At 38.3% G+C, this 23,420-nt stretch overlaps 11 protein-coding genes across 11 annotated transcripts; 6 read left to right on the forward strand and 5 right to left on the reverse strand.

The window, feature by feature from the left end:
* Positions 1–337: 337 nt before the first annotated feature.
* C5L36_0D05190 (uncharacterized protein) lies at positions 338–1,378 on the reverse strand (the record flags this gene model as incomplete). The annotated part of the gene is made up of 1 exon (XM_029467410.1): positions 338–1,378. The coding sequence occupies one exon, from the start codon at positions 1,376–1,378 to the stop codon at positions 338–340; it is 1,041 nt and encodes a 346-aa protein (XP_029323270.1).
* Positions 1,379–1,572: 194 nt separating this feature from the next.
* Positions 1,573–2,643, forward strand: C5L36_0D05200 (uncharacterized protein; the record flags this gene model as incomplete). Its single annotated transcript, XM_029467411.1, has 1 exon — positions 1,573–2,643. One exon carries the CDS (start codon positions 1,573–1,575, stop codon positions 2,641–2,643), a length of 1,071 nt encoding a protein of 356 aa, XP_029323271.1.
* Positions 2,644–2,873: 230 nt separating this feature from the next.
* On the forward strand, positions 2,874–4,277 carry C5L36_0D05210 (uncharacterized protein; the record flags this gene model as incomplete). Its single annotated transcript, XM_029467412.1, has 1 exon — positions 2,874–4,277. The coding sequence occupies one exon, from the start codon at positions 2,874–2,876 to the stop codon at positions 4,275–4,277; it is 1,404 nt and encodes a 467-aa protein (XP_029323272.1).
* A 216-nt stretch (positions 4,278–4,493) lies between these two features.
* Positions 4,494–6,881, forward strand: C5L36_0D05220 (uncharacterized protein; the record flags this gene model as incomplete). Its single annotated transcript, XM_029467413.1, has 1 exon — positions 4,494–6,881. The coding sequence occupies one exon, from the start codon at positions 4,494–4,496 to the stop codon at positions 6,879–6,881; it is 2,388 nt and encodes a 795-aa protein (XP_029323273.1).
* A 252-nt stretch (positions 6,882–7,133) lies between these two features.
* C5L36_0D05230 (uncharacterized protein) lies at positions 7,134–8,300 on the forward strand (the record flags this gene model as incomplete). The annotated part of the gene is made up of 1 exon (XM_029467414.1): positions 7,134–8,300. One exon carries the CDS (start codon positions 7,134–7,136, stop codon positions 8,298–8,300), a length of 1,167 nt encoding a protein of 388 aa, XP_029323274.1.
* A 47-nt stretch (positions 8,301–8,347) lies between these two features.
* Positions 8,348–9,268, reverse strand: C5L36_0D05240 (uncharacterized protein; the record flags this gene model as incomplete). Its single annotated transcript, XM_029467415.1, has 1 exon — positions 8,348–9,268. One exon carries the CDS (start codon positions 9,266–9,268, stop codon positions 8,348–8,350), a length of 921 nt encoding a protein of 306 aa, XP_029323275.1.
* A 276-nt stretch (positions 9,269–9,544) lies between these two features.
* C5L36_0D05250 (uncharacterized protein) lies at positions 9,545–10,978 on the reverse strand (the record flags this gene model as incomplete). Its single annotated transcript, XM_029467416.1, has 1 exon — positions 9,545–10,978. One exon carries the CDS (start codon positions 10,976–10,978, stop codon positions 9,545–9,547), a length of 1,434 nt encoding a protein of 477 aa, XP_029323276.1.
* A 727-nt stretch (positions 10,979–11,705) lies between these two features.
* Positions 11,706–16,376, reverse strand: C5L36_0D05260 (uncharacterized protein; the record flags this gene model as incomplete). The annotated part of the gene is made up of 1 exon (XM_029467417.1): positions 11,706–16,376. One exon carries the CDS (start codon positions 16,374–16,376, stop codon positions 11,706–11,708), a length of 4,671 nt encoding a protein of 1,556 aa, XP_029323277.1.
* Positions 16,377–16,953: 577 nt separating this feature from the next.
* C5L36_0D05270 (uncharacterized protein) lies at positions 16,954–17,505 on the forward strand (the record flags this gene model as incomplete). Its single annotated transcript, XM_029467418.1, has 1 exon — positions 16,954–17,505. The coding sequence occupies one exon, from the start codon at positions 16,954–16,956 to the stop codon at positions 17,503–17,505; it is 552 nt and encodes a 183-aa protein (XP_029323278.1).
* A 102-nt stretch (positions 17,506–17,607) lies between these two features.
* C5L36_0D05280 (uncharacterized protein) lies at positions 17,608–19,017 on the reverse strand (the record flags this gene model as incomplete). The annotated part of the gene is made up of 1 exon (XM_029467419.1): positions 17,608–19,017. One exon carries the CDS (start codon positions 19,015–19,017, stop codon positions 17,608–17,610), a length of 1,410 nt encoding a protein of 469 aa, XP_029323279.1.
* Positions 19,018–20,281: 1,264 nt separating this feature from the next.
* C5L36_0D05290 (uncharacterized protein) lies at positions 20,282–23,389 on the forward strand (the record flags this gene model as incomplete). The annotated part of the gene is made up of 1 exon (XM_029467420.1): positions 20,282–23,389. The coding sequence occupies one exon, from the start codon at positions 20,282–20,284 to the stop codon at positions 23,387–23,389; it is 3,108 nt and encodes a 1,035-aa protein (XP_029323280.1).
* Between the last annotated feature and the right edge of the window lie 31 nt (positions 23,390–23,420).

A 23,420-nucleotide genomic window follows, 5' to 3' on the forward strand; every position in this document is an offset into this window, starting at 1 on the left:
CATTTTCCCAATGGTTGCCATCCTTTATACATACCTTCTTGTTTGTCGACACCTCTACCTTGTCAGAAACAAAATACACACCACGTCCAGTGAGTAGAAGTTTAGTTTTTTAATGCTAAGCGAAAGGCGAAATTGTATGAAAAACGACCCACATTAAAGGGCTGGCCAATGAAAATTGAGAATTATGGTGTTTTTCCCAATTAGGCATGCGCGCTGACAGACAGCTACATGAATCAACGTTACAGAAATAGTTTCCTAATTGAGTAGTCGGAACTCGGGTTGTAACCTCATAGAAGTATTTGTTTGTCTACACAGGCTTATATAATGTACTACGCCTTCAAGCCCATCTAGAGGGAAGGGATGAGTCCTTTGTTAAGCCATTACCGTTTTCGTAGCTAAAGTGTTCATGCGAGGTATGATTTTCAGCGGCATCCAGAGACCTGTCGGCTCTTTTTTCCGTGGTCTCATCCTCCCTGTCTAGGTCCTTCTCACCCTTCCGTCTCTGGATACCCTGGTCCCAATCCAACTTTTCCGCAATTTTCTTCTTTCTGTAACTGTCCCTGTCCCTGGTACTTCCTTGATTAGCCGCTGTTCCATGCGAGGCGTTCGTAACGTCAACTTTCGCATCTGCCCATCTGGAAGCAATTTTGTTTTCTCCTGGCGACGACGGCCTCGATGCATGACTTCCTTCCGTATAGTGGATTCGCTGGATATTGGTAGATTTTTTGGTTTTCTGTGGTGTGTGTTTCTTCGATATGTTCTGCTTTTTACCTTGATCATCTAGGTGATCGCTGATATCCGGTTTCCAGCCTACAACGGGCATCAACCTAGCCATTTCTTTGGCTAGTTGCTCCGGGGATATATCATCATCTAGACTTCTACGACGTCTTATTTCTCCTTTCTCCCTCAATTTAGCAGGGCCTTTGGGGATAGGGGTTCTGTATTTATCAAATGATACAGGCTCCGGTTGCTTACTGATACTCTTGCCGAAATCACGTATCGGTGCGTGTAATTCTTTACTTCTTCTTCTTCTGTTGGCATTCCTACTTTCTTCTTTCTGTTCATTTAATTTACGGCTGGTTCTACTAGTGTTGTTACTAGTATTATATTTGTCATCTCGGTGATGTTCTTTATTTTGCATGTCCCTTTGTCTATGACTTTTACGATTAGCCTTTGGTTCCTTTAACAAGCTGGAGTCTACTTGCGGAAGTCTTTCGGATAAGTTCGATGGACCCTTTAGTAATTCTTCTGCATCAAAATCGTCGTCAACCCAGGTATCGACTGTTTCCCATTCAAACAAGGGTGACGATTTCGAAGATATAGTTTCTTTCGTAGCTAACTTCAGCGGTTTCAATCCATCAACACCACTCTCTGACATATTCCTTTCTAAGCTTTTTGAGAAATGGTCAGAGAACAATAACAACTTGCTACTTGTGCTTTATCCGTCTCCATCTCTACTCTAAACAGGGGACCTTCACTTGTAATATCACAAGTGTAAAAATGTAGCAATGATGCGCAAGAAAAATGTCCCTTTATTAAAAAAAAAAAAAAAAATGATCCGCAGAGACATGAATGGATTATTTGAACATCTTAGTTCCTTTCAAAATACTTCCCACTAAAAGGAACGTGATCTTGAAGACAAGGTCTCAAATGATGCGAATGCCGATTAAATATATAAGTATATCTGAAAGGTCTCTAAATGCTGGTCCGCTGCATTTTTCCCGGCCGTTTTCTTTATCACGGCTATCATACAACAATCTCTCCAAGGAATCTAAAACACATGGTAGTCCCAAGTCAAGGTTGAACATACCACCTTCTTTTAAAAGTACCAGGCCTATTCCTAAGAACACATTAACTGAAGAAGAGCGAGATCGTATTCAAAAAGGATCGGGAATTCTGCAGGAGAGCTCTTCTGTTTCCACACCTTTGCCGATCACCTACAGATCCCCGTGGTGGGTTTCTTTTCTTAAATTGGGTGTTGTTTTCATTCCTATGTTTGTCTTTGGTCTTGGGTATATTGTATACGAAACAAAGCAGGATCGCCCAGTTTTTTTCCCGTTGTATGTCAACTCGTCAGTTCCGTTGGAGAGGGCGAAGGGCTTTGAAAACGTTGATGTTGATATGTTGAAGGAGGTTGCCAAGACTAACCTTAGCAGAAGGTTGAACATGAACCACGATATTAGGGAGTATTTTGGATTACCAATTACGTTGGGTGATTATGAAAATTTCAATGTTACCGTGGAGTATAATAAATTGGCCGTTGAAGGTGTAGAGCTTGATTTTCGGAAATCGTGGTTTCATCCGATATTAAAATATCGAGAAATTGATGTTCCTACACTTCCCTCTAATATTAACAAGTATGTCCAGCCATTGAAGGCAAAGGCTGGTGGGGAAGGTGTAGATGAAGATCCCGAAGATGATACTAAGTTCATTGAAGATGTTGATTACAAGTTACACATTAGGGCAACCATCAAAGTAGTGAATGAAACTGTACATAGAATAGAGCCTGGCTCGGGTCGTATAACGTTTGATGCAGAAGTTGAACTTGATCATACCAAATTGATGAAAATTGTTGGGTGTCTGATGCACTATAAAAATAAAAACAGTTCGGGAAGTGGGGGTACCCTTGAACGTCTATGGTGAGCTATTGGGGTTTCCATATCTTGGCTCTAACTGCAGGACAACTATATAAGAATAAGTACGAAAACAAAGCTAAATATAAATAACATGAAAATATTTGAGAAAATAGGTGTAATCTTGTGCATCTGTCACCAAAAAGGAATTTCGAGTTTACCTGAGATATGCACATAGAATTTATTTTTAAGTGTAAATGACGTAGGGGATTCAGCTGCTTCTACTCAAAAGATCTTAGCATGGTCAGGTTAGAATTACACATAGTGAGAACTTACTTTACCTCTTCCATTCCACTAAGGCAAAAAGCTGTGAAGATTCTGAACGAAGAACTGGTGCAAGAAATACCCGCAATATCCCCATCTCCTAATCCGCCAATGTTTCTTCAAAAAGATGGCTTCCAATACGTTGCACCTTATACCAAGCTAACATACTTCACTATCGATAAACTTAAAAGTAAGAATACATACACAGTACTAGAGTATTTACAAAAGAATTTTATAGGTAGAAACGTGGATTTCTTCAAGAAACAAATTGAAGAAGGAAAGTTATGGGTAGAAAGGCCAATACCGATGAGGGTTTGTGCAAAGACCAATGGGCTGAAAATCTCTAAGAAGGCTCACAAATCTTTGAAGAAGAATTCTGTTGTTGAATTCGTCACCATCAAAGGGGAGGATTTGAAAGATTTTAAGTTGAAAAAATCTGATGTAATTGCCAATTATGCATGTATACACGAACTTAAAATCCCCCACATCGAATCATTCGATATTATCCATGAAAGTAAGGATCTATTGGTGGTTAACAAGCCTTCAGGTATTCCCGTTCATCCTAGTGGTATGTCGTATCGGTTCAACACCTTACAATTTTTACTTTCTAAGAAGAGATGTAGCCCCGGTAAGTCTTTGTACAATCCAGAAACGTTGGAAATTTTTCCAAGTTTGTGGCCTTGTCATCGGATTGATAAGGAGACGTCTGGGATAGTCATATTTGCCAAAAACAAAGTTAAATGTGGTGAAATCTCAAAGTTAATTGAAACTAAAGAAAATATAACCAAAAGATATCTCATACATGTCCATGGAAAATTTGGAAATGAGGTAAAGACTTGTGAAGATCCAATAGTTGATGTTGATGTTTGTAAAAAGTATGAGAATGGTGGAGTAAGTAGAATCCAGCATGCCAAGTCCACCTTCAAGTTTGTTTACTACGACGCTAAGACAGACACAAGTATTTTATTAGGAGAGATATTCACTGGAAGAAAACATCAGATTCGTCAGCATTTGAGGAATGAGGGCTTTCATATAGTGAATGATCCATTATATGGAGTGATGGGTATTTTAAAAGACAAAATGACTGGGCTACCCAATAGAGACCAGTTTAACGCTTTGAGAGGTGAATATATAAAAAAGATGGAGGAGAGGATGAGCAAGTTTAAAAAGGAAAGCAGATGCTTAAATTGCAATCATATCAACTATTTTGATGACAATTTTCGTGCTGATAGTTATATGCATCTACATGCTTGGGAATATACTTATACAAGTGAAGAGACTCCCAAGCTTTCCTGGTCTTTTATTACGTCCCCACCATCCTGGATCACGAATATAGTCCCGCCAAATTTACTGGAGTCACTAGGCAATAGGAGATGTTGATGGCAGTTTCTATATAGTGTGAACTTACTATAAAACAATAGACCAATAGGCTAATAAATAATCTCCGAAACAATTTTCCTCCACTTTTGAGATCGTGCCTCTTAATTCCGAGGCTGGATGTTTTTTTTTTCTCTACTTACTTTAACTATTCACAATCACATTCTCGTTGAGCCACATATATGCAAGTAGTAAGACCAGTCAAGGAAAATACCAGAAATGTCAGATACAAGGAAGCAGAGAAACCGTGCCACTCTAGTCTGCCAGGTTTGCAAGCGGAGAAAAGTCAAATGTGATCGTGGCACGCCTTGTAATAACTGCATCAAATCACATAGAGAAGATGAATGCATATATGATTACGTTAGTAGTAGGATAACGAAACCAATTCCCCGAAAGAAGGCCAGTGTGTATACATCGAAAAATGTGAGCCCACTTTCAGAAGCCAATATGGCAGAAAGTTATAAAGACGATGAGACTGTGTTAAACTATCCTTTCAGCATAATTTCTGACATTACTGTGTTCAGAAAACCGTCGAGGACACAAGCTCGATGCATGTCACATGCAAATAAGTTTCGCAAGGGGGGATCACACTCTTTTCAGGTGTTAATGTCATTTTTCAGATTAATAGATAGTGAAAGAAAACTTTGGAAGGACAGAAACTGGACAAGAAATACTTCACAACCTGTAATAACTAACCTTTGGACTAATTCGAATGAGATGTTTTCCAGTTATAATGAAATGATTGATAAGTTGATTTGCCAAAACTACTATGCCATCCTTGAGCGTTTGAATTATTTTAACCTACATCTCAATGAGTTCCTTTTCAATTCTTACATACCAATGGGTGCTGTTCACCTCATTTTCCATACTTACTTCATTGTAAAGCAAGACGGGATAACGTTTAAGAAACCCAAAAAGGCATTTGAATATTCCTTGATTGCATTTATTACCTCATTGGTGGCATTGACAAATATATTCAGTAAATGCGATCATATGGCATTTAATTTTCCACTGAATTCTGAAAAGAATGACTTCAATAGAGTGACATTACTCTTATTAAACGCTTCCAATTATAGAAGAAAGACTTCTATCTTTGTGGTATATACATTGCTAAACTTGAGATTATCATTGTTAGTGTTTGGTGATGAGCAAAGCGATGGAATGGCTCGTCAAAATTCGTATCCACTTTTTGAATCTGCACTAAATATTAGTAAAGAGCAGGGTATCCATTTTGACATTGATCGAATATTCTATGTTGATAGAGACGATGTTCCTTACTTGAAAAAGGAAGGAAGTTCCGAAAACGTATCGTTTTTTAAGGCTGTTCCACTCGACTCACTCAAGGCTCTCTGGAACTATTTGTTAGTCACGGATGCAAATTACTCTTACACTATGGAAATTCCACCCTGTATAGATGATAGGTACTCTCATGGCTTTTATGAAATGAATACCCCCTTTGATAAATGCTTTAGCTCTTATATTAACACAGCCAGAAGTCACGCAAATTTGTTGTTTTCACAGAAGAAAGTCACCTTAACTGAAGCATTGGATCAGATAAATATTCTCTCGAAATCATTATCCCTTTATGAAAGTTTTGAAAACCTAGATGTTTATTTGAAGGATGAACGTAAATGGGGCATTTTGAACATGAAAATCCAGATCCTCGATAGTTTATCACGTCTAACAACCCACTTATGTCTGATACTGAATGAAAAGAATATAAGCTCAATTTTCCCTAGTGGAATCTTAGAAGACCAGAGAAACATGCGTATAATATCTCAACTTAGAAATGAACTGAAAGAGAAGTACCGACTATCATCTCTCCTGGGATTAACCACCTTATTCAGGATAATACAATCAAATCCGAGTGAAAAGTTCATTCTTTACATTCGCCAAGTATTTTCATACTGGGTAGGTATCAAAAATCTAGGATATCTCGACGCAGTCATAGAAGAGGATATATGCAAGAGAGAAAATTTGGGTCTATCAACCACAGTTCCCACATCCGAATCCTTCAAGCTGCCCGAAATGCCTGTATATGACATCTCAGCTATGGAGAATGCGTTGATTAATTATGATCCGGTGAAACATGCGCCAATATTGAACTACATTGAACAAAAGTTTAACCCCTTAGACCTGGCTTCTATGTTGACCAATATCTACCAGAAATCTATCATGGTGCCATCTTTAGTTGCGGATTACAATTCTTTTATTGTTGCAAAAATTTTTTTGCTTGGTATCTATTTTTTATATTCATACATCAAAAGCAGCTCATGTGTCACATTTGACATTACCAAGAATTCAGAGAACTTGAAAGAAATGACCAGAAACATTATTAAAAAGCATTTAAAAGAAGGTAAATTGGATCATCTAGTCCCAGCAGAAAGAATTATGAAAGAAATGGATGAAAATACAGCACCTGGAAACAGATGCCATGGTACACAGGCTCCCACTCCAAGCGGGTCAAAACCGTTACATATTTGCTTGAACGACAATGATGGTTTTGCCACTCAGGAGCCGGAGGTAGATAGTTTGTTTTTCGATTTGTTCGAAGATGTGAATTTGAAAAATATATTCGATGAAATAGAATACTATTTTGATAAGTAAAGGGTGTATAGAAAATATCAGTAGTGGTAAAAAAAACAGGGTGCTATTGATCATGAAAACAGCATAACCAATTTGATTTGTAACGCGTAGGGGTTATTCAAATATATCAGATTTTATAGTATACATTTTTTTCCTCTCTCTCTTTCTTTCTTTCTCTTTCTTTCTCTCTCTCTCTCTCTCTTTGTTTCTCTCTCTATGGGGATAATCAGTTCACCAAGAAATCAATAAGAGTTGTGTTAAAAGTGCTTTCATATGGTTGGCATAGTTCCAGATGTGTGGGAGGATGTTTCTGATCCGAGTGACTGGAAAAATACAAAGTACCCAGATTTGGCCAATCTTGATTCTTTAATGAGATGCCAAATTTGTAAAGAATTTCTTCAAGCTCCAGTTTTGACTACCTGTGATCATATATTTTGTTCTATGTGTATTAGAAGGACTATTTCGAACACGAACAAGTGCCCAATATGTTCAGAGGAAACTTATGAAAGTGGGCTAAGAAAGGTTTTGTTGCTTGACAGTATTGTCAGGTGGTTTGAAAACAAAAGACCGAGTTTGATCGAGTCATTACAAATTGACCAAATAGAAGATTCTGTTGACGAAGATGGACCTTCAATAAAGGAGGAACTTAATAGGATAAGTGAGAATGCGGAGGCCTTGGAGACTGCATCGTCGAGCAGTGAACAATTAGCTGAGTGTCCTGTTTGTGGGACATGCATGAATGTTAATGAATTACAAGAAAAACACATTGAAGAATGTTTGGGCAATGCTCAACCGAGTAGCAAAGAAACAAAATCTGTACGAAATAGTCCTAACAATGTTGTAGGATATTTTAAAATCAAAACTAACGTTACAAACAATATTCCTGAAAATGTACAACTACAAAACAGCAAGATTAGAAAGAAAAAGAGACTGCCTAATTTAGATACTTCATTGTCGTTCAATAAATTAAAAGAAAAAATGAATTCATTGAAGTTACCAGTCAATGGTAACAAAACAGAACTTGAAAATCGTATGAGAGAATATATCAATTTGTATAATTCCAATTTAGATTCAATCCACCCGGTTTCGGAGAGATTATTAATAGATAAATTACGGAAATGGGAAGCTCTAAATGATAGGAAGGCTAATCTGAAAAGTGGGAGAGATTCCCCGCCTATAAATGCCGACGAAAATACCATCAAACGACAGAAGAAAGAGCACGTTTCATGGAATCGACAGAATAGTGGGCAGTATATGGAGTTAATTGCATTTGCAAAGCTGAACATGCAAAAGCTGAGAAATAAGGAGCAGGCAGAAAGAAATGAGAAGCAGACAGAAAGAAATGAGAAGCAGACAGAGAAAAACAAAGAGGAAAATGATTCGTTGAACGACGATAGTGGGGATGCGTTTTCTGACTTGGAAACTGAACTTATTTCATGAATATACGGTGGTATGTCGAAAATCTAATGTATAATAGTCTACAGTTTTTATATAAAGTTAACACTAATGTCCTCAACTTTAGATGTAATAAGCTTTCTGCTTTCTATTAGTTTCAAATCTGGAATGTAGAGCTTACCATTGACAAGTTTCTGAGTTTTGGATTCATTGGACACGATAGCATAACTCAATTTCAGAACTGACTCGACGACTGAAACTGTTTTACCCAAAGCGTCTGAAAGTTTCCTGGTATTGAAATATTCATCTGTCAGTAATCCCAAAAATAAATCACCAGAGCCAGAAAAGAGAGCATCGATTTCATCTACTTTGTAATAAAACGTGCTCTTGGCATCACTGCCAATACAATATAATGAACCACTGATATCTACAGAAGTAACAACCACATTTCTGATTGAGGAGTACTTTTTGAAAAAAATGTCAAGTGACTTCGAAAGAGAATCCCATGAGGCAATCTTAACACCTGTTAATTGTTCCATTTCAAACCCATTGGGCGTTAGTACATCAATTTTGTACTTATTTAATGATAAAAAATGCTCGTATCTAGCGGGGATTTTTGGGTCAACGTATACCCTTCCATTGTCCCCCAATATTGGATCCATTACCACAATTTCTTTGCCATTGAATGCAGGCAGGATTTCGTTCCATAAAACATCTAAATTGGATTCGCTTGCAACATATCCGACTATCAACGCATCGTAATCCTTTAACATAGTTTGATCTTTCAAACCTTGGAAAATATCACTGATTGTATTCGAATCTGTTTTTGATCCTTTTAGTTTCCCATGTCCTGCATGGTTTGACAAATTTGTCGTATTAATTGTATCAACATTCCAATTTCTTAAATTTAGGGGGAATTGAATAGAATCATTCCCCACGTGACCATGCACAACATGTGAGGATATGCTTAGGACGTTTCTGGTTGGTACGATATCTTCCAAAGTGCGATTCATAAGTGGCTTTCATAAGAAAAACTAGATCTGACAGAAAATGAGACAGTTAGGCAGAAAGAAGAATGGATCAAAGATAACGACTTACTCTCACCCATGAAAATTGCGTCTGCATTGGAGATGCTTTGTCGTTGTTACCCAACGTAATGTAACTTTCATTTTTTTTTTCGTCATTCCTTTATTTTTTCTAGAAAGAGAAATTAAGTCATTACAAAAGCGTTACATAAAAACAACTAATATATGATACTAGGAAAGCATTTATTCAACCATATATACAGTTTAATCTTCTAAACCTAGGGAGAGGCCCGCAACTTCCCTCTTGTGAGCAAGTGCAGCAATAATGGCAGCACCAACACCAGAACCATCCAAGGCAGTGACAATTCTAATAGGATGTTCACTTTGTGGCATTTCGTGGCCCCAACCAAAAACGTCAGCAAGGCCTTCGGCTGCACGACTAGCAAAGTTAGGATATTTCAGGTAAACAGAGCCATCAGCTGCAATATGACATTTCTTGTAGCCACGTTTCTTACAAACAGCAGCAACACCACAGATTGACAATCTTGCAGCTCTGTTGCTGATCAATTGGGCAGCAGCCTTGGCAAATTTAACTTCGTCCGTCGTTGCATTAGGATACTTGAATTCATCTGCAAATAACTTTTTAGCAGTGACCAAATCATCAGACTCGTCAAGTTCTATACGAGAAAGAAAGGAAGCGTCAATACACTGTGGAGTATTGAGACACTTGACAAATTCAGCAGGCGCATCTTCAAAGGTGATACCTTCAGTGTAAGCTTCCAATAGTGTCAACCTTAACAAATCACCCAAGTAGAATCCTGCCGTCATTTTCTCAAAAGTTTGCTGGCCAGGTCTTGGGGAAGTTTCGTCGATAGTAATATCAAATCTAGTACGTGGGATAACCTTATGTGCATTGTCAAAGGAACCGTACTCACAGTTGATCAGCATTGGGGAATCCTCAGGAATATCCTTAGGGAATCTACCTTTGTATTTGGTAATATTTGATACTTTTTCGTAGTAAGCACCGTTAACACCCGTACCAAAGATACAACCCATTTCAGTCAAAGGATCAACATATCTAGAAGCAACTAAAGTACCACAGGTATCGTTGATCAAAGCAACAATCTTAATTGGAACATTTCTTTCCTTTAACTTTTCAGTTAACAAAGGAACAACATCTTCACCTTCAACGCCTGGAATATCAAAACCTTTAGTCCATCTTTGTAAGACACCGGAGTTGATACGGCTCTGGGTTGCCGGGTAAGAAAAAGTAAACCCTAATGGGAAGACCTTGTTTTCTGGAATGCCTTCAGGGTGTTTATCCTTCAAGAATTGATCTAGTTTTTCTGCCATAAAATCAAACAGAACGTTTCTATCCTTGACCGTACGAATACCGTCTGGTAATTTGTAGAAAGCTTGATCCGTTTCCATCTGACCTTTACCCTTCAAATGGACAATAACGACCCTCAAATTGGTACCTCCCATATCCAGAGCTAGGTAGTCGCCCGTTTCGTCACCTGTTGGGTATTCCATGACCCAAGCAACATTCATTGGAATACCCAATGGATCGGTACCATCCTGTAAACCTCTGTCCAGTTCTTCGATGAAATAGTCAATAATCTTGTGCAAGCTAACAGTAGAGACATGAAAGTCTTTGTGAAGCTTTTCAGTGTATAAATCTAGTTTGGAGTTTGTCATAATGTGTTAAAAGTTGTTGTTGTTGTTGTTGTGTGTGTAGTGGACTTCAGGATATTTACAGTTGCAACGTGGCGGGAAACAACCTACTCGGAACATCCACCCGCTTTATATAGACGTCTGCGCTTTCGTTGAGGAAAAACAAGCTTTCGTTTTCCCCCCACCACTTTTATGTGGGGTGACCTAGTTCTATGCGATTCCGGTCGCAGGAAATATTCCTACAATTAATTAACCTTGTAAATATCGTCCCACACAGAATGGCCAGGTCCTTTGTACAAAAAATAAACAAACCCTTCTCTTGGTTTCCACAACCACAAGACCTTTGTTAGTACTTGCTGTGAGATCTACGGCAACCTTGTATACAATCAACTACGCCCTCTCCTTAAACTAGATAAACACACGAAGCGCCGTTCCCACAATTAATCCGACAGTCACGTTAAAAGTAGTGGAAATATCCCATTAAATAAGCATTACGTGTAATTTCTGCACCACAGGATTTGTTTTTCCCCCATTGTTCCGATGCTGCACGCTGTATTGCACAACTTTTTCCGGGGAAACGAAAAAAAAATCGCGGGGAATGGGGGCTATGGGGAAAAACTCGAGAGTGGAAATATCGGAAATGATGGGACGATAGGAGGGTTGTTTAGAGTGAAGGGCAGATGAGGTGACCGGGTCTTCCATAATATAGAGTATTTACAGATACACATGGGGTTTATATTTATAGCAGGAATCAAGCATCATTAATATACCCACCGTCTACACACATGTTGTAGAATTGAGACTGTGGGTTCGAAAGTAACTCATTTGGGCTGGCAAATTCAGCTATCTCACCATTGTCTAATACTAAAATACGGTCACTGTCCATAATTGTGTTGAGACGATGTGCAATAGTAAGAATTGTCAGGTGGTCACATCTGGTTCTGATTGTTTGCTGGATAACATTATCTGTTTCTGTGTCAATACTACTAGTAGCCTCATCCAAGATCAAGATCTTGGAAGGACACTCCTTCGAGTGAGACCCCTTTTGGGTCTTGAGTAGAACTCGTGCGAGACATACCAATTGACGCTGTCCAACGGATAAATTACCTCCACTCTCAGTAATCAAACAGTCCAATGGATCTTTCATTTTATTTTGATCGCTAGACATCTTGTGTATGTGCTCCTCTAATCTTGACATACGTAAGGCTTCCCAAATTTGTGTGTCATCGTATTCACCAAGTGGATCCAAATTGTACCTAACTGTACCTTCGATGCATTGTGCATCTTGCGGTATGATTGAAAGCTTCTTACGCAAATCGTGCAATCTAAGATAGCTTGTGTTGATTCCATCAATAGTGATATTGCCACTGATTGGCTCGATAAGTCGGAAAATCGACAATACTAACGAAGATTTTCCTGCACCGGTCCTGCCAACAATACCTATTTTCTCTCTGTTCAAAATAGAGAAGCTGATTTTCTTTAGAACCGGATCTAAGTTCTCCCTATATTTTGTAGAGAAGTCGTTGAATTCAATTGTACCCTCCCTTGGCCAGTCATTTGGTGGTATAATCAATTTATCTTTATATTTATCTTCGTCGCACTCTGGTTTTAACTTGCAGTATTCAAATATACGTTCACAACAGATAACATCACTCTCAATCTCAACTGATCTTCTAACAATAAAGCTCAACGAGGATGTCACCCTGATCGCATAACTCATAATCAACCCAATTAGACCAGAGCTCATTCTGTGGTTAGAATAAAGTGTACTAAGTGCCAAAAATGAGGTACTTAGTGTGATCAATGATCCAATAAATTGTAGCCTCGTGGACAACCATCTGTTAGTTGACTTATAACAATAAGACGAAACTTGGTTATTGTCTATGTTAGCCGAATTTATAAATGAAAATCTGGAAATTTGTCGATATGCTCTAATTGTATCACACCCGTTTAAACTTTCTTGGATAAGCGCAAGAATCGGACTCTTTGAGATACTCATAATTCTTTTCAAATCTCTAATAGTATTAATGTAGTACTTTTGATAGTAGCTGTAAATAAACGAAAGGAATATGATAATGACAACGAAGAATGGCATGTTGTATCCAATAATGATTAATGTGAATATAGTTTTAACTATCGAACTGAACAACGCTGAAAAAACTCTTGGTAATGCACTATCTATTTTTCTCATATCCTGACTGAATCTGTTCAATATTCTACCTAGTGGTGTGGTTTCAAAAAATTGTAATGGCGAATTCAAGACCGATTTAGCCATATCCGAATGTAGCTTTTTAGATGCCCTAATTGAACATAGTGTCCACATGCACATTGCTCTAATCAATGTGAAAAATCCTGATCCAATACCCAATAATGCGTAAATGCCAACATACTTGAAAACGTTCTTGTTGGAACCGTTCTTAATATTATCTTCAGACCAATGCATTAGCCAGTAGTTACTGCATATTGACAAACCAACAGTGATAACCACAAATGACAAAGTTATTATGATACCTGAATAAGAACAGGCATTGGCATACTCTTTAAAAATCGACCACTTCACATGACCTTTTTCCTTTTTCTCCTCAGTTTGGTTCATCCTTCTTTCAATATCATCAATAACAACTTTGTAAGACGCCACGCTAGCGGCTTTTAGGGTCGAAATCTCTGCCTCCTCTAGATTACCAGATGTTTTATTCTCAAATCGAATTAGTTCTTCACCGGTATTTTCGTCGAAGTTAACGCCAAGAGGTCCAACACCTTCGTATTCACCCTCCTCTAATACATCTGTTGTCAGCTGAGGGTCATCTAATGTCGGAGATTCGGAACTTGATTTATAGTCCCCCTTTTCAACATTCGATTCTTCATTGAATCCATAATCTTGAATTAATTTGTAAATCTCGCTAGATTTGTCATTCAAGATTTTGTCAATTGATCCTGACTGAACCAAAGTGTTGTCTTTTATTAGATATATGTCATCCGCTTGATCCAACACTTTGATTGAGTTAGTACAGAGTATTCTAGTTTTTGATCTTAGAATACCATTCTTACCTAATACACAGTCAATCAATTTCTGTCCAACATGGGCATCAACCGCACTCAGAACATCATCCAAAAGGTAAACATCAGCTCTGGCATATATTGCACGAGCAAGTGAGAGTCTAGCTTTTTGACCACCTGATAAACTGATACCTTTCTCACCAACTAATGTTTCATGGCCATCTGGTAGAATTTCTAAATCGGGTAGTAACTGGCAAACACTTATAGTTTTATTATAGAAATCTTCGTCATATTTATGCCCAAATATAATGTTCTGCTTGAATGTTGCATTAAGAATCCATGGAACCTGAGAGCAATAAGCAACAGAGCCTGCAAACTCAATAGTCGGCTTCACGTCACGGTGTGATGGAACCATATATAATTCACCCAAAATACATCTCAAAAGAGTAGATTTACCTGATCCAACTTTTCCTAGCACACAGATCAAGTCTCCTTTTTTAGCTTGGAAATTTATGTTTCTCAAGGCGGGAGCTTTAGTACCTTCAATAGATTCCTCCTCGTCTTCGCAGTTATCGTTATCTTTATATCTCTGCTGTGGGGGTTTGTTCCATAGAAACGTTGCATTATCAATAAACACCGTCTGTTTACCAACAGTGCTGACGGTTGGTAATTTGGTCACTAGATCAGTATCCATTTCATCTGCTCTTAGGAAGGACACAATTCTTGTCAAAGAGACATTGCATTCAATGAGAGCAGTGATTAATGAAGGAATAGCAAATATAGGATCGGACAATAAATCAAATAGTGACAAAGCAGGGAAAACAATCTCTGGAGACAATGGGATATCGGAGATGTAAGCAAACATTGCAAAGGTGGAGCATGACACAAAGAATGGAACACAGGTCCAAGCAAAGTTTATTCCCGCAGACAGAATACCAATTTTGTTTAAATTACTCAACTCTTTATCGTCTCTCAAGATCTTCAATTTCTCCAACATTGGTTCCTCCCATGCATATAACTTAATGGATTTAACATTCTGCAATATCTCCGCAACAAAACTAGTTCTCTTATCTTTGAGTTTCATTTGCTCCTTATGAAAGGATCTTAAAGATTTGACAAGAAACGTGTTTAAAGGGATCATAATCGCCATAGTTATGATTCCTATAAATGTAGATTTTCCCAGTAACCAATATAGAGACCACAAACATAAAACTAGCCTTGTGGGTGCACTAACCATGGTTTGTACATATGAAGCCAATGATTCGATTCTCGAGACATCCACAGAGACGTGGTTGATGATATCACCTGTAGACCTGCTATTCCTTTCGTTGAAAGCTAATCGCATTGCCTTATTGTAAATTATGTTCATCAATGCAGCTTTACAACCTTGTGAAACTTCAACTGTCATTATCATGTATTGGTTGTAGAAGGCAGTACTTGCAAGGTTCGTAAGGAACATCAATATAGAAATAGTCAATCCTTTAATAATCAAAGGATTTTCGTCTTCAGTTTTGAAAAACTGGATGAGTTTTCTCAATAGTAAAGGTTGAATAAAGGAAACGATGGATTCCGCCATATCAAACGTCAGTGCACCTAGCACACCCAAACCGAATGTTTTCATCAAAGCTAGCATCAAAGAAGGATTTTCCTTGTGTAACTCCTTGTTCCAGTTGGATAATAATCTAGGTGCATTGTATTCGGTGGAAACAATCCTTGGTGGAGGTGGCAAATCTTGTTGTTCTAACCCCCCTTGGTCGTAGGCCAACTGCAGAAGTTTATTCATCCAGGAAAAAGACAGCTTAGAGAAGACATCAGGTTCTGAAAGGAAGACCTTTTCAGCATCTGTCGAGCTGTAAAATTCTTTATTTGGCTTATAATGCAGGTATTCCAAAATGAAAATGAGTCCTGAAATAAGTGGAAGAGAAACAAAGATTACTCTCTCGGAAGTGGACAATCTGGGGAAAATTTGATGATGTTTTGACAATACTTGTTGAACATTGATAGCTAAAAAAATCAAGAATTGTGATGGCCAATAGAATAGCAACGTGGCTGTAGGGATATGGCTTTTCGACACTTCCAAAATATGCAACGGAAAAATCACGATAATCAAATTAAACAGGGAGGTAAAATAGGAAACCCGATATAGCAAGACACTATTGGTAAGGCATTTAGAGAATAATATGGACACCAAGATAAAAAGCAATCCAACCAACGTAACCTTTAGTTTCTGATGCGGGGTGAGTACCCCTATTCTGCCATAAGTGGACTTCTTTGAATATTTGAGTAACTGAACAGAGCCCGATATCACAATGCTTGAACTAAGAACAAACTGAATAAACGCAATAAAGCAGGGCGACAAAGCGTTCGAATCTGAAGATACCAATGGTGATGAGATATCACAGCCCCACAATACAGTGGAGTTCATAGTGGTGTCTACTGGGTATATCAAGAGAGAGGGTATTCCTTAGAATTATCTGCAAGCATTTCATATCTACCATTATCTATGATTGCAGAAACATATTGTATATTGAAAATTTATACTTTTTGCCTCTAGGGAAGCCTATCCGAGAAAACGAAAGAATAGCCACCCCAAGCTCATCTACACTATATCATAACTAGAATAATCCTATAAAGACAACCTTTTCATCAATACCACCCGCAGACTTTGAGCTTAAGAGATTTGTTACTTTGATACCTACGAAAGAACTCTATAGTAATGGCTAGCATGCCTGACAGTCTAGACTTTCCCTTCCATGCTGCCGGAGTTCTCTTGATTTGGAGCACGTGATCTTTACGCAATTTGTGTGCACATCACGTGATATAGCTCAAAACTCTGCGGTGATTACTAAAGTTTTTACTAATCAATAACTGTGGCATGGTTAATAATCAATTGTAGAGGTTGCATAACCTTATAAAAGGAGGGGAGGGGTTGTGAGTAAGACTGTCTAGGGTTGATATTAGACTATTTTTTATTTTGTATTATTGTTCGCCAAAGGAATACAATGTCTATCCAAGCAGGCTCTACGCTTCCTCCTATTCCATTATACTATTTACAGCCAAAAATTGGTGATGTCTGTCCATATGCGCCGGAAACGATTGATGTTACGAAATTGGAACATCCATTATTGACAGTTGTTGTTCCTGGTGCATTCACCCCAACATGTACAGAAAATCATATTCCACCATATCTAACCACTACTGCCATCGATAGCTTACAAAATGCCGGAGTGAAAACGGTGCTAATTTTGTCCGTTGATTCGCCATTTATTACACGTGCTTGGGGGGATGACTTAACAAGAGATAAGCCTGAGGTTTTGAAGTATGTTCAAGAAGGATACATCAAGTTTGTATCTGATGCAGGAGCACAATGGTTAAGTGAGGTTGGATTGGTAGGAGAACCTAAAGATTCATTTGCCAAGGGAGGCCTACGGGGTCTAAGAACAGCAATTCTTACTGACAAGCAAGGTAAAGTTACCTACGTTGGAACTGATTTAAAGAGAGGTTCTGTTGAAAAGTCAGGGATCGAAGCAGTTTTATCGGCATTGAAAAAATAGAGTAAGCTAAACAAAAGAAAGTGCCGAAGAAAAAAAACCATACAAAAAGGAAAAAAATCACTATAAGCTTCATACTTTATATTTTATAATTTCCATAAACGCTTAATCAACGTTCTTTTCCGTTCCCTTTGTTTTGACGATTATAGTTTCCACTTGGTCAGAGTCGCCACTTTGTTTGAGTCTTTCTAATAGTTCCCTTTGGTGTTCCTGTTGCTTTATGGTATTCCAATGGTCAGCCTTGTCTAAACTTTCGTCGCAAAACTTGATGATTTTATTAATCATGTCAAGAGATTCCTGAGCAAGTACTAGCACCTTGCCGCTTTGGTCATTCAATATTTGATTTCTTATTTTATTCTTGAACCAGTTGTTGAGCTTTTTCTTACTAGAGTCAAACTCTAGACCTTTTGATTTACGATATTCGATCAAGCTATTCATAATCCGCCTACTAATGGATGCTTTACGCTCCCTCTGGAACATGGTTTTGTGATTCACGGTTATTGTAGGTATTTCCTCTTTTGTCTCATCCTTCTCTTCCATTTCTTTCTCTCCCTCTTTGACGAACTTCTCCCCTTGATTTCCGTCGCCTGTTTGTTTGGCGTCATTGTATTCATGCTCGCTTTTCTGCCGCTTTTCATCAGCTTCATGCTCTTCTAGATCATCGTCATCACTACTTGGAATGTCCATTGTATTATCTTGATTGTCCAACATTGTAGCCCAATTAGTCGGTAAATTCAAAATAGCATCTTTAACCTTTGAACGGGCAGGCTCGGATAACGAGTCAGCAGAAACCTTAGACACCACCGTTACTATTTTTTTGATGGTGGCCACTATATCCGTCTTTATCTGCTGTATATTCAACTCCTCCTTCGAAACACCCAGTTTATCCCTTTTCTCGTCGACTGAATGGATAAGTTTCTCAATACGTTCATTTAGTTGGTAGTTGCCCAACTTTAGAAACTGTATCAACATTGTAAGTTTCTTCCTACTTTCAATATTTAAAGTGAGTGTGGAATTCCTCAAATCATTGATTGATTTATGTTTGGTTGCAGATCTCACAGATATTTGGTTCCTCAACGGAGTCGAGTCCTTAGAGAACTTTTGTTTCTTAGTTGAATGGTCCGGCTCTTCAAGCGACGCATCTTCCGCTCTTGCTCTTCTACGCTGAACAATAGCATCACTACCATCACAACCACCATGGTCCAAGTCTTTGGATTTAGCTTTCTCCAAGACAAAGTTTATGGAGTTTGAGATTATAGGATGGAAAATGACTTTATTCAAGAGTTTGTGAGATTGTGAAGGCCGAGGAGTGCTCTGTTGTGGACGGGTATCATGTTTGAGTTTCTCCAAGGCCGTGGCTGCAATGAGAAGGTCATCTTCAATAGGAGCTGTCGGAGTTGCTGTGTGTGCCTTTGGGGCACACTCACTAGAGCGATTTTCAAGTATATCAGTAGTGGGCATGGTTTGTCGTCGTGTTACAACCTGTCTTGTCGATGATGTGCTCTTGTCTGACATTCTGTTCTAGATCTAACAATGTGGTACCTGTCTATATATATATATATATATATGTATGTATACATATATTAAAACATACATGATATATGGACCATCTCTCTAAATTATTTTCAAAATGAACATGTGAAAATTCATCATCCTATCAAACCAATTTTTTATCATTACATAACTCAAAATATTTCTCCTCAAGGAAAGACCCTTCCTAATGAGGCAACTAATTCCCTCTGCCAAGTCCCCTCTCCACTTTGATCTTCAGCAGCAGCTCACGTGACCACTCGTCCAGCTCGTGCGCCACGCGCTCCAGCTGCGCCACGCGCCGCTCCGCCTGCTGTAGCGCCGCAACACCGCGCCTGTCGCAGAGAGCCTCTTGTTCTAATACCAGAGAGGAATTCTTATGCAGCTCGCCCGTGTAATGCGCCACGTCCCGGAATTTTAAAAGGGCAACATTGTTTGCACTCTCCATAATATTGAGCTCACCCACGGCATTCTCTGTATCTAGCTCCACAATGCGTCGCACACATTCTTGTGCAACTTGGATACGTTGTTGTGTCTCTTCCATGACTGGCCGTCTAATAAGGGAATATTATCAAACACTGACCCGACTCTTCCATTCCTTGTGATCCTCCTAAATGGCACACACCATCATCACAAGATAGATGCTGAACTTCTCCCCCCCCAGCGTGTATCCACCTGCGCGCGCACCAAATATACTTTACAAGGATAAACTGATGCAACATGGACATATCGGACAAGTGGCGAACAGCCCCGAAAAAAGGCTGTCGCGGATTTCAAAATTGAATAGATTAAATACCGTAGAGGTAAAAAAGAGAAATGACAAAATGAACGTTACTTTAAAGAAAGAAGGAAAGAATAATTGAATGAATAAATGAATGAATAAATGAATGAATAATTGAATGAATAAATGAATGAATAAATAAGTGAAAAAATGAAAAAAAAATGAAAAAAAAATGAAAAAAAAATGAAAAATTCCTATTGTTTGTTGCACTTTACAAGTCTAATCAAGAGTTGTGCCTATGTCAAAGGTATCGACAGAAATACACACAAATCTGGGCATTAATCCCACCACCGTTACATTCCCCCCCCCCCCCATTTTTTTTATTTTCTGTAAACCTTGAGTATCGTATCCCCACGGACTTTATCCACACGTTGTATCAGTGCCCAATCAACAAACCCCCCCACTCTTGCACACAGCACCCCCCCCCCCCCCCCTAGCTCCAACTATCCCACTACGGTAAGTCTCATAATGACTCCCTCGGACCAAGACAAGGCAATCAAAAAGAGAAACAGAGTCCCCCTATCGTGTTCCAACTGTAGAAGAAAGAAAATCAAATGTGATCGGGGGAAACCAATCTGTAAGATGTGTCAGGCACATAATTTCACCGATTGTGTCTATTATAGTCGGTCTTCCACTGTTGACGTACAGGAAGTGGTTAACACTTTGGTTGGTAATGTCCATACCACCAACAATGTCAATGGTGATGCTAACGAGATTGCTGCTGTAATTACTGGTAGTACCATCATTACCGGAAATGGCATCCATGCCAATGTCCAAAAAGCGCCCAATGAAGATCCTAGTGCAATTACCTCGATTCAAGTGGAACATGCCGTTTCTGAACAATTGACATCGATGAAATCCAAAATAGAATCCCTCGAGAAACAACTCAGTGAACAAAAATCCATGAATCGCCATAATGTTGCCTTTCATTATTCGGATTACTCGTATGAATTGATTGAAAAAGTTCGGAGTTTCTTAACTTCAATGAATCTGTCCCCATTCGATAAGATCCCTGTATTCTCCGATTGCGAACCAACCATTTATTTCAATTCAAAATATAATAACTTTGGCCCATTTGCTTGGATTACAATTATAAAGAAGGACCAATTTCTATTGCCCATATTTAAAAAAGTGACTCAAGCACGTAGGGAAATCGTTACAAACTTCCAAAAAATAACAATGTCTCTTTTGAATATCCCAGATAATAAAAATTACCCAAAACCAACAGTTGCATTCGAGCCCTACACTGACTTAAACACAAATACGGTTTCAAGTTTCAATCATAAGTTTTCCCTGAATCCAAAAACACTTGATCTAACTCGAAAAATTGCTCAAGAGTTGCCCAATAAAAGAGCAATATGGCTCTTCATCCAAAGATTCTTCAAATATGTTTATCCGTTTGTGCCATATCTTGACCAAGAAACATTTATTGATGATATTGAGAGATTGATCGATGGACACAGTATTGACGATTTGTCAAAGGAGGAGAAAGTCACTTATTTCAACGTTAGTGAACATTTGGATTTGGCCATAATTGGAACTTTGCTGATTGTAATAAAATTTGCCTATGAGTCTCTCTTGTCAACAAATAGAGAAATGATGGACCCACACAATCGTTCAAAGGATGACCAATACTTATTACAATTTACACAAGGTGATAATATAGTGAGTTTAACAAATGAATGTCTTAATGAATTCTCATTAATCAAAAGGTGTTCTTTACCTATACTACAATTGGCAATATTGTTTAGAGAATACCAGAAGGTTGATGGCTGTGATGCGTTTCAAGATGGAGATTCTCAAATATTCACTGGCTTGATTATCCAGATTGGTAATACAATCGGGTTGAATCGGGATCCCTTATCCAATAATGAGTTGACCGACGGTAAGGCTATTAATTTAAGAAGAAAAATTTGGTATGGCTTAATCTCATCCGATAATTATCAATACACCCAAACTGGCACGCCTCCAATTATACACCCTAGTCATTATGACACTAGGTTGCCTGAATTCGATGAAAATTCTTCAAATGTCTATGATCTGAAAATTGAGAGAATTACAATTGAAAATATTAGGAAGAGATTTGAAATTGAGAATAAAATGCGATCTCTAGCGGATCTCATGTCTAATATGAAGCAAAGCCCAAATGTTGAGCATATAACCCTCTGTATCATTGACTTGGAGGCTGAATTGAAACATCAGTTTGGTACTTTAGATGATCTACTTCTTTCAAATCATGGAAACATTCATCATAAAAAACTTGAAAAAGTTTTGAACTTTATCATCTATACAAACACTTTGAATCTATTGAAACCAGTCCATATGCTAGTCTATTACCATTGCCAACAGAGAGAAAATTTTGAAGCCACCTACTATATTCACAATAAAATATTGTCCTTCTGGATGTATCTTTTAAGTAATTTACCTGAATTAGTAGGCTCAAGCCATACCTACTTTGATATTGGCTTTGATGTATTTCTAATACCTGGGTTAGAAGTTTCTCTGCACAAAGGCTTATGTTTCTTCATGTCAACATATGTTAAGTGTAAAATATTTATTGACTTATTAAAAGCCGAAGGTTCGAATGATTCAGAGCTGGTTAATGTTGTTACTTTTTTTAAAGATAATGTGTTGATTCGGATACTATCGGATATATATATTCCAATATTGAGACAGCTATCACCAAAATATTTCTACTCCTGGCGAATGCTTAAATCTCATCAGTTTATTTTGAAATGCTTACGAGAAAACTCAATTGACTTTTCAAGAAGGACACATCTTTTCAACTTTATTGAAAAATTGACTGTTACTGACTTTAAGATCTTAATCAAAACATCTGATATCAACACATATAAAATTGGTGGCAACTCACCACCTTGGTTGCCATCTTGGCGTAACAAATACAGGAAATTACAAAGCATTTTTTTGAACGAACCATTGTTTGATAAGGGGCCTGTTTTTAGTGATGAATTGTTGTCTATAGACTCTTCTGTGGGAAAATATACCCTAATTAATACTGTCCCAGTTAATGAAGAAGAAGAAGCGTTAGAAGATAGGAGATGGTACGAAAAGCTGTATGAGAAAATGACTATTAATTTTAACCATCGCTTTGATCCCTCTCAAGTGCACGCCAATTCAATGACAATGGCTCCTGCCTTTTCTCCTGTTCCTTTGCCAGAGAAACAACTCACTAGTGCGCCCACTCTGCAATCATTGAAAACTAAACCACAGGACTTAACTCCTGGTGACCAACAGCATTATCATCAACCTCAGCTGCAACATCAACCGCAACACCACCTACAGCCTCTTCAACGATTGGTACAACAACAATTCATACAGTCTTCCCAGCCACAACTGATTAATACAATTCCAAATGCACAGTCCCATGCTCAGATATCCACATCCGGCATGCCATTAGATGGAGTGATGCCGGAGATTCCTGGTCCCGTTCAATATATTCCGCAAACACTGAACCATACAGGTCCCGAACCATTGTCCGCCACCAGGGAAACTGAAGACATATTCTATATGTTGGACAATGCAATGAATATGGACGATATATTCATTCTGCAGTGAACTAGTAAAACCGGCTGAGTTATGCGGGTAA

This window comes from Pichia kudriavzevii, chromosome 4, assembly GCF_003054445.1.
Source record: "Pichia kudriavzevii chromosome 4, complete sequence".
Classification (NCBI taxonomy): Eukaryota; Fungi; Ascomycota; class Pichiomycetes; order Pichiales; family Pichiaceae; genus Pichia; species Pichia kudriavzevii.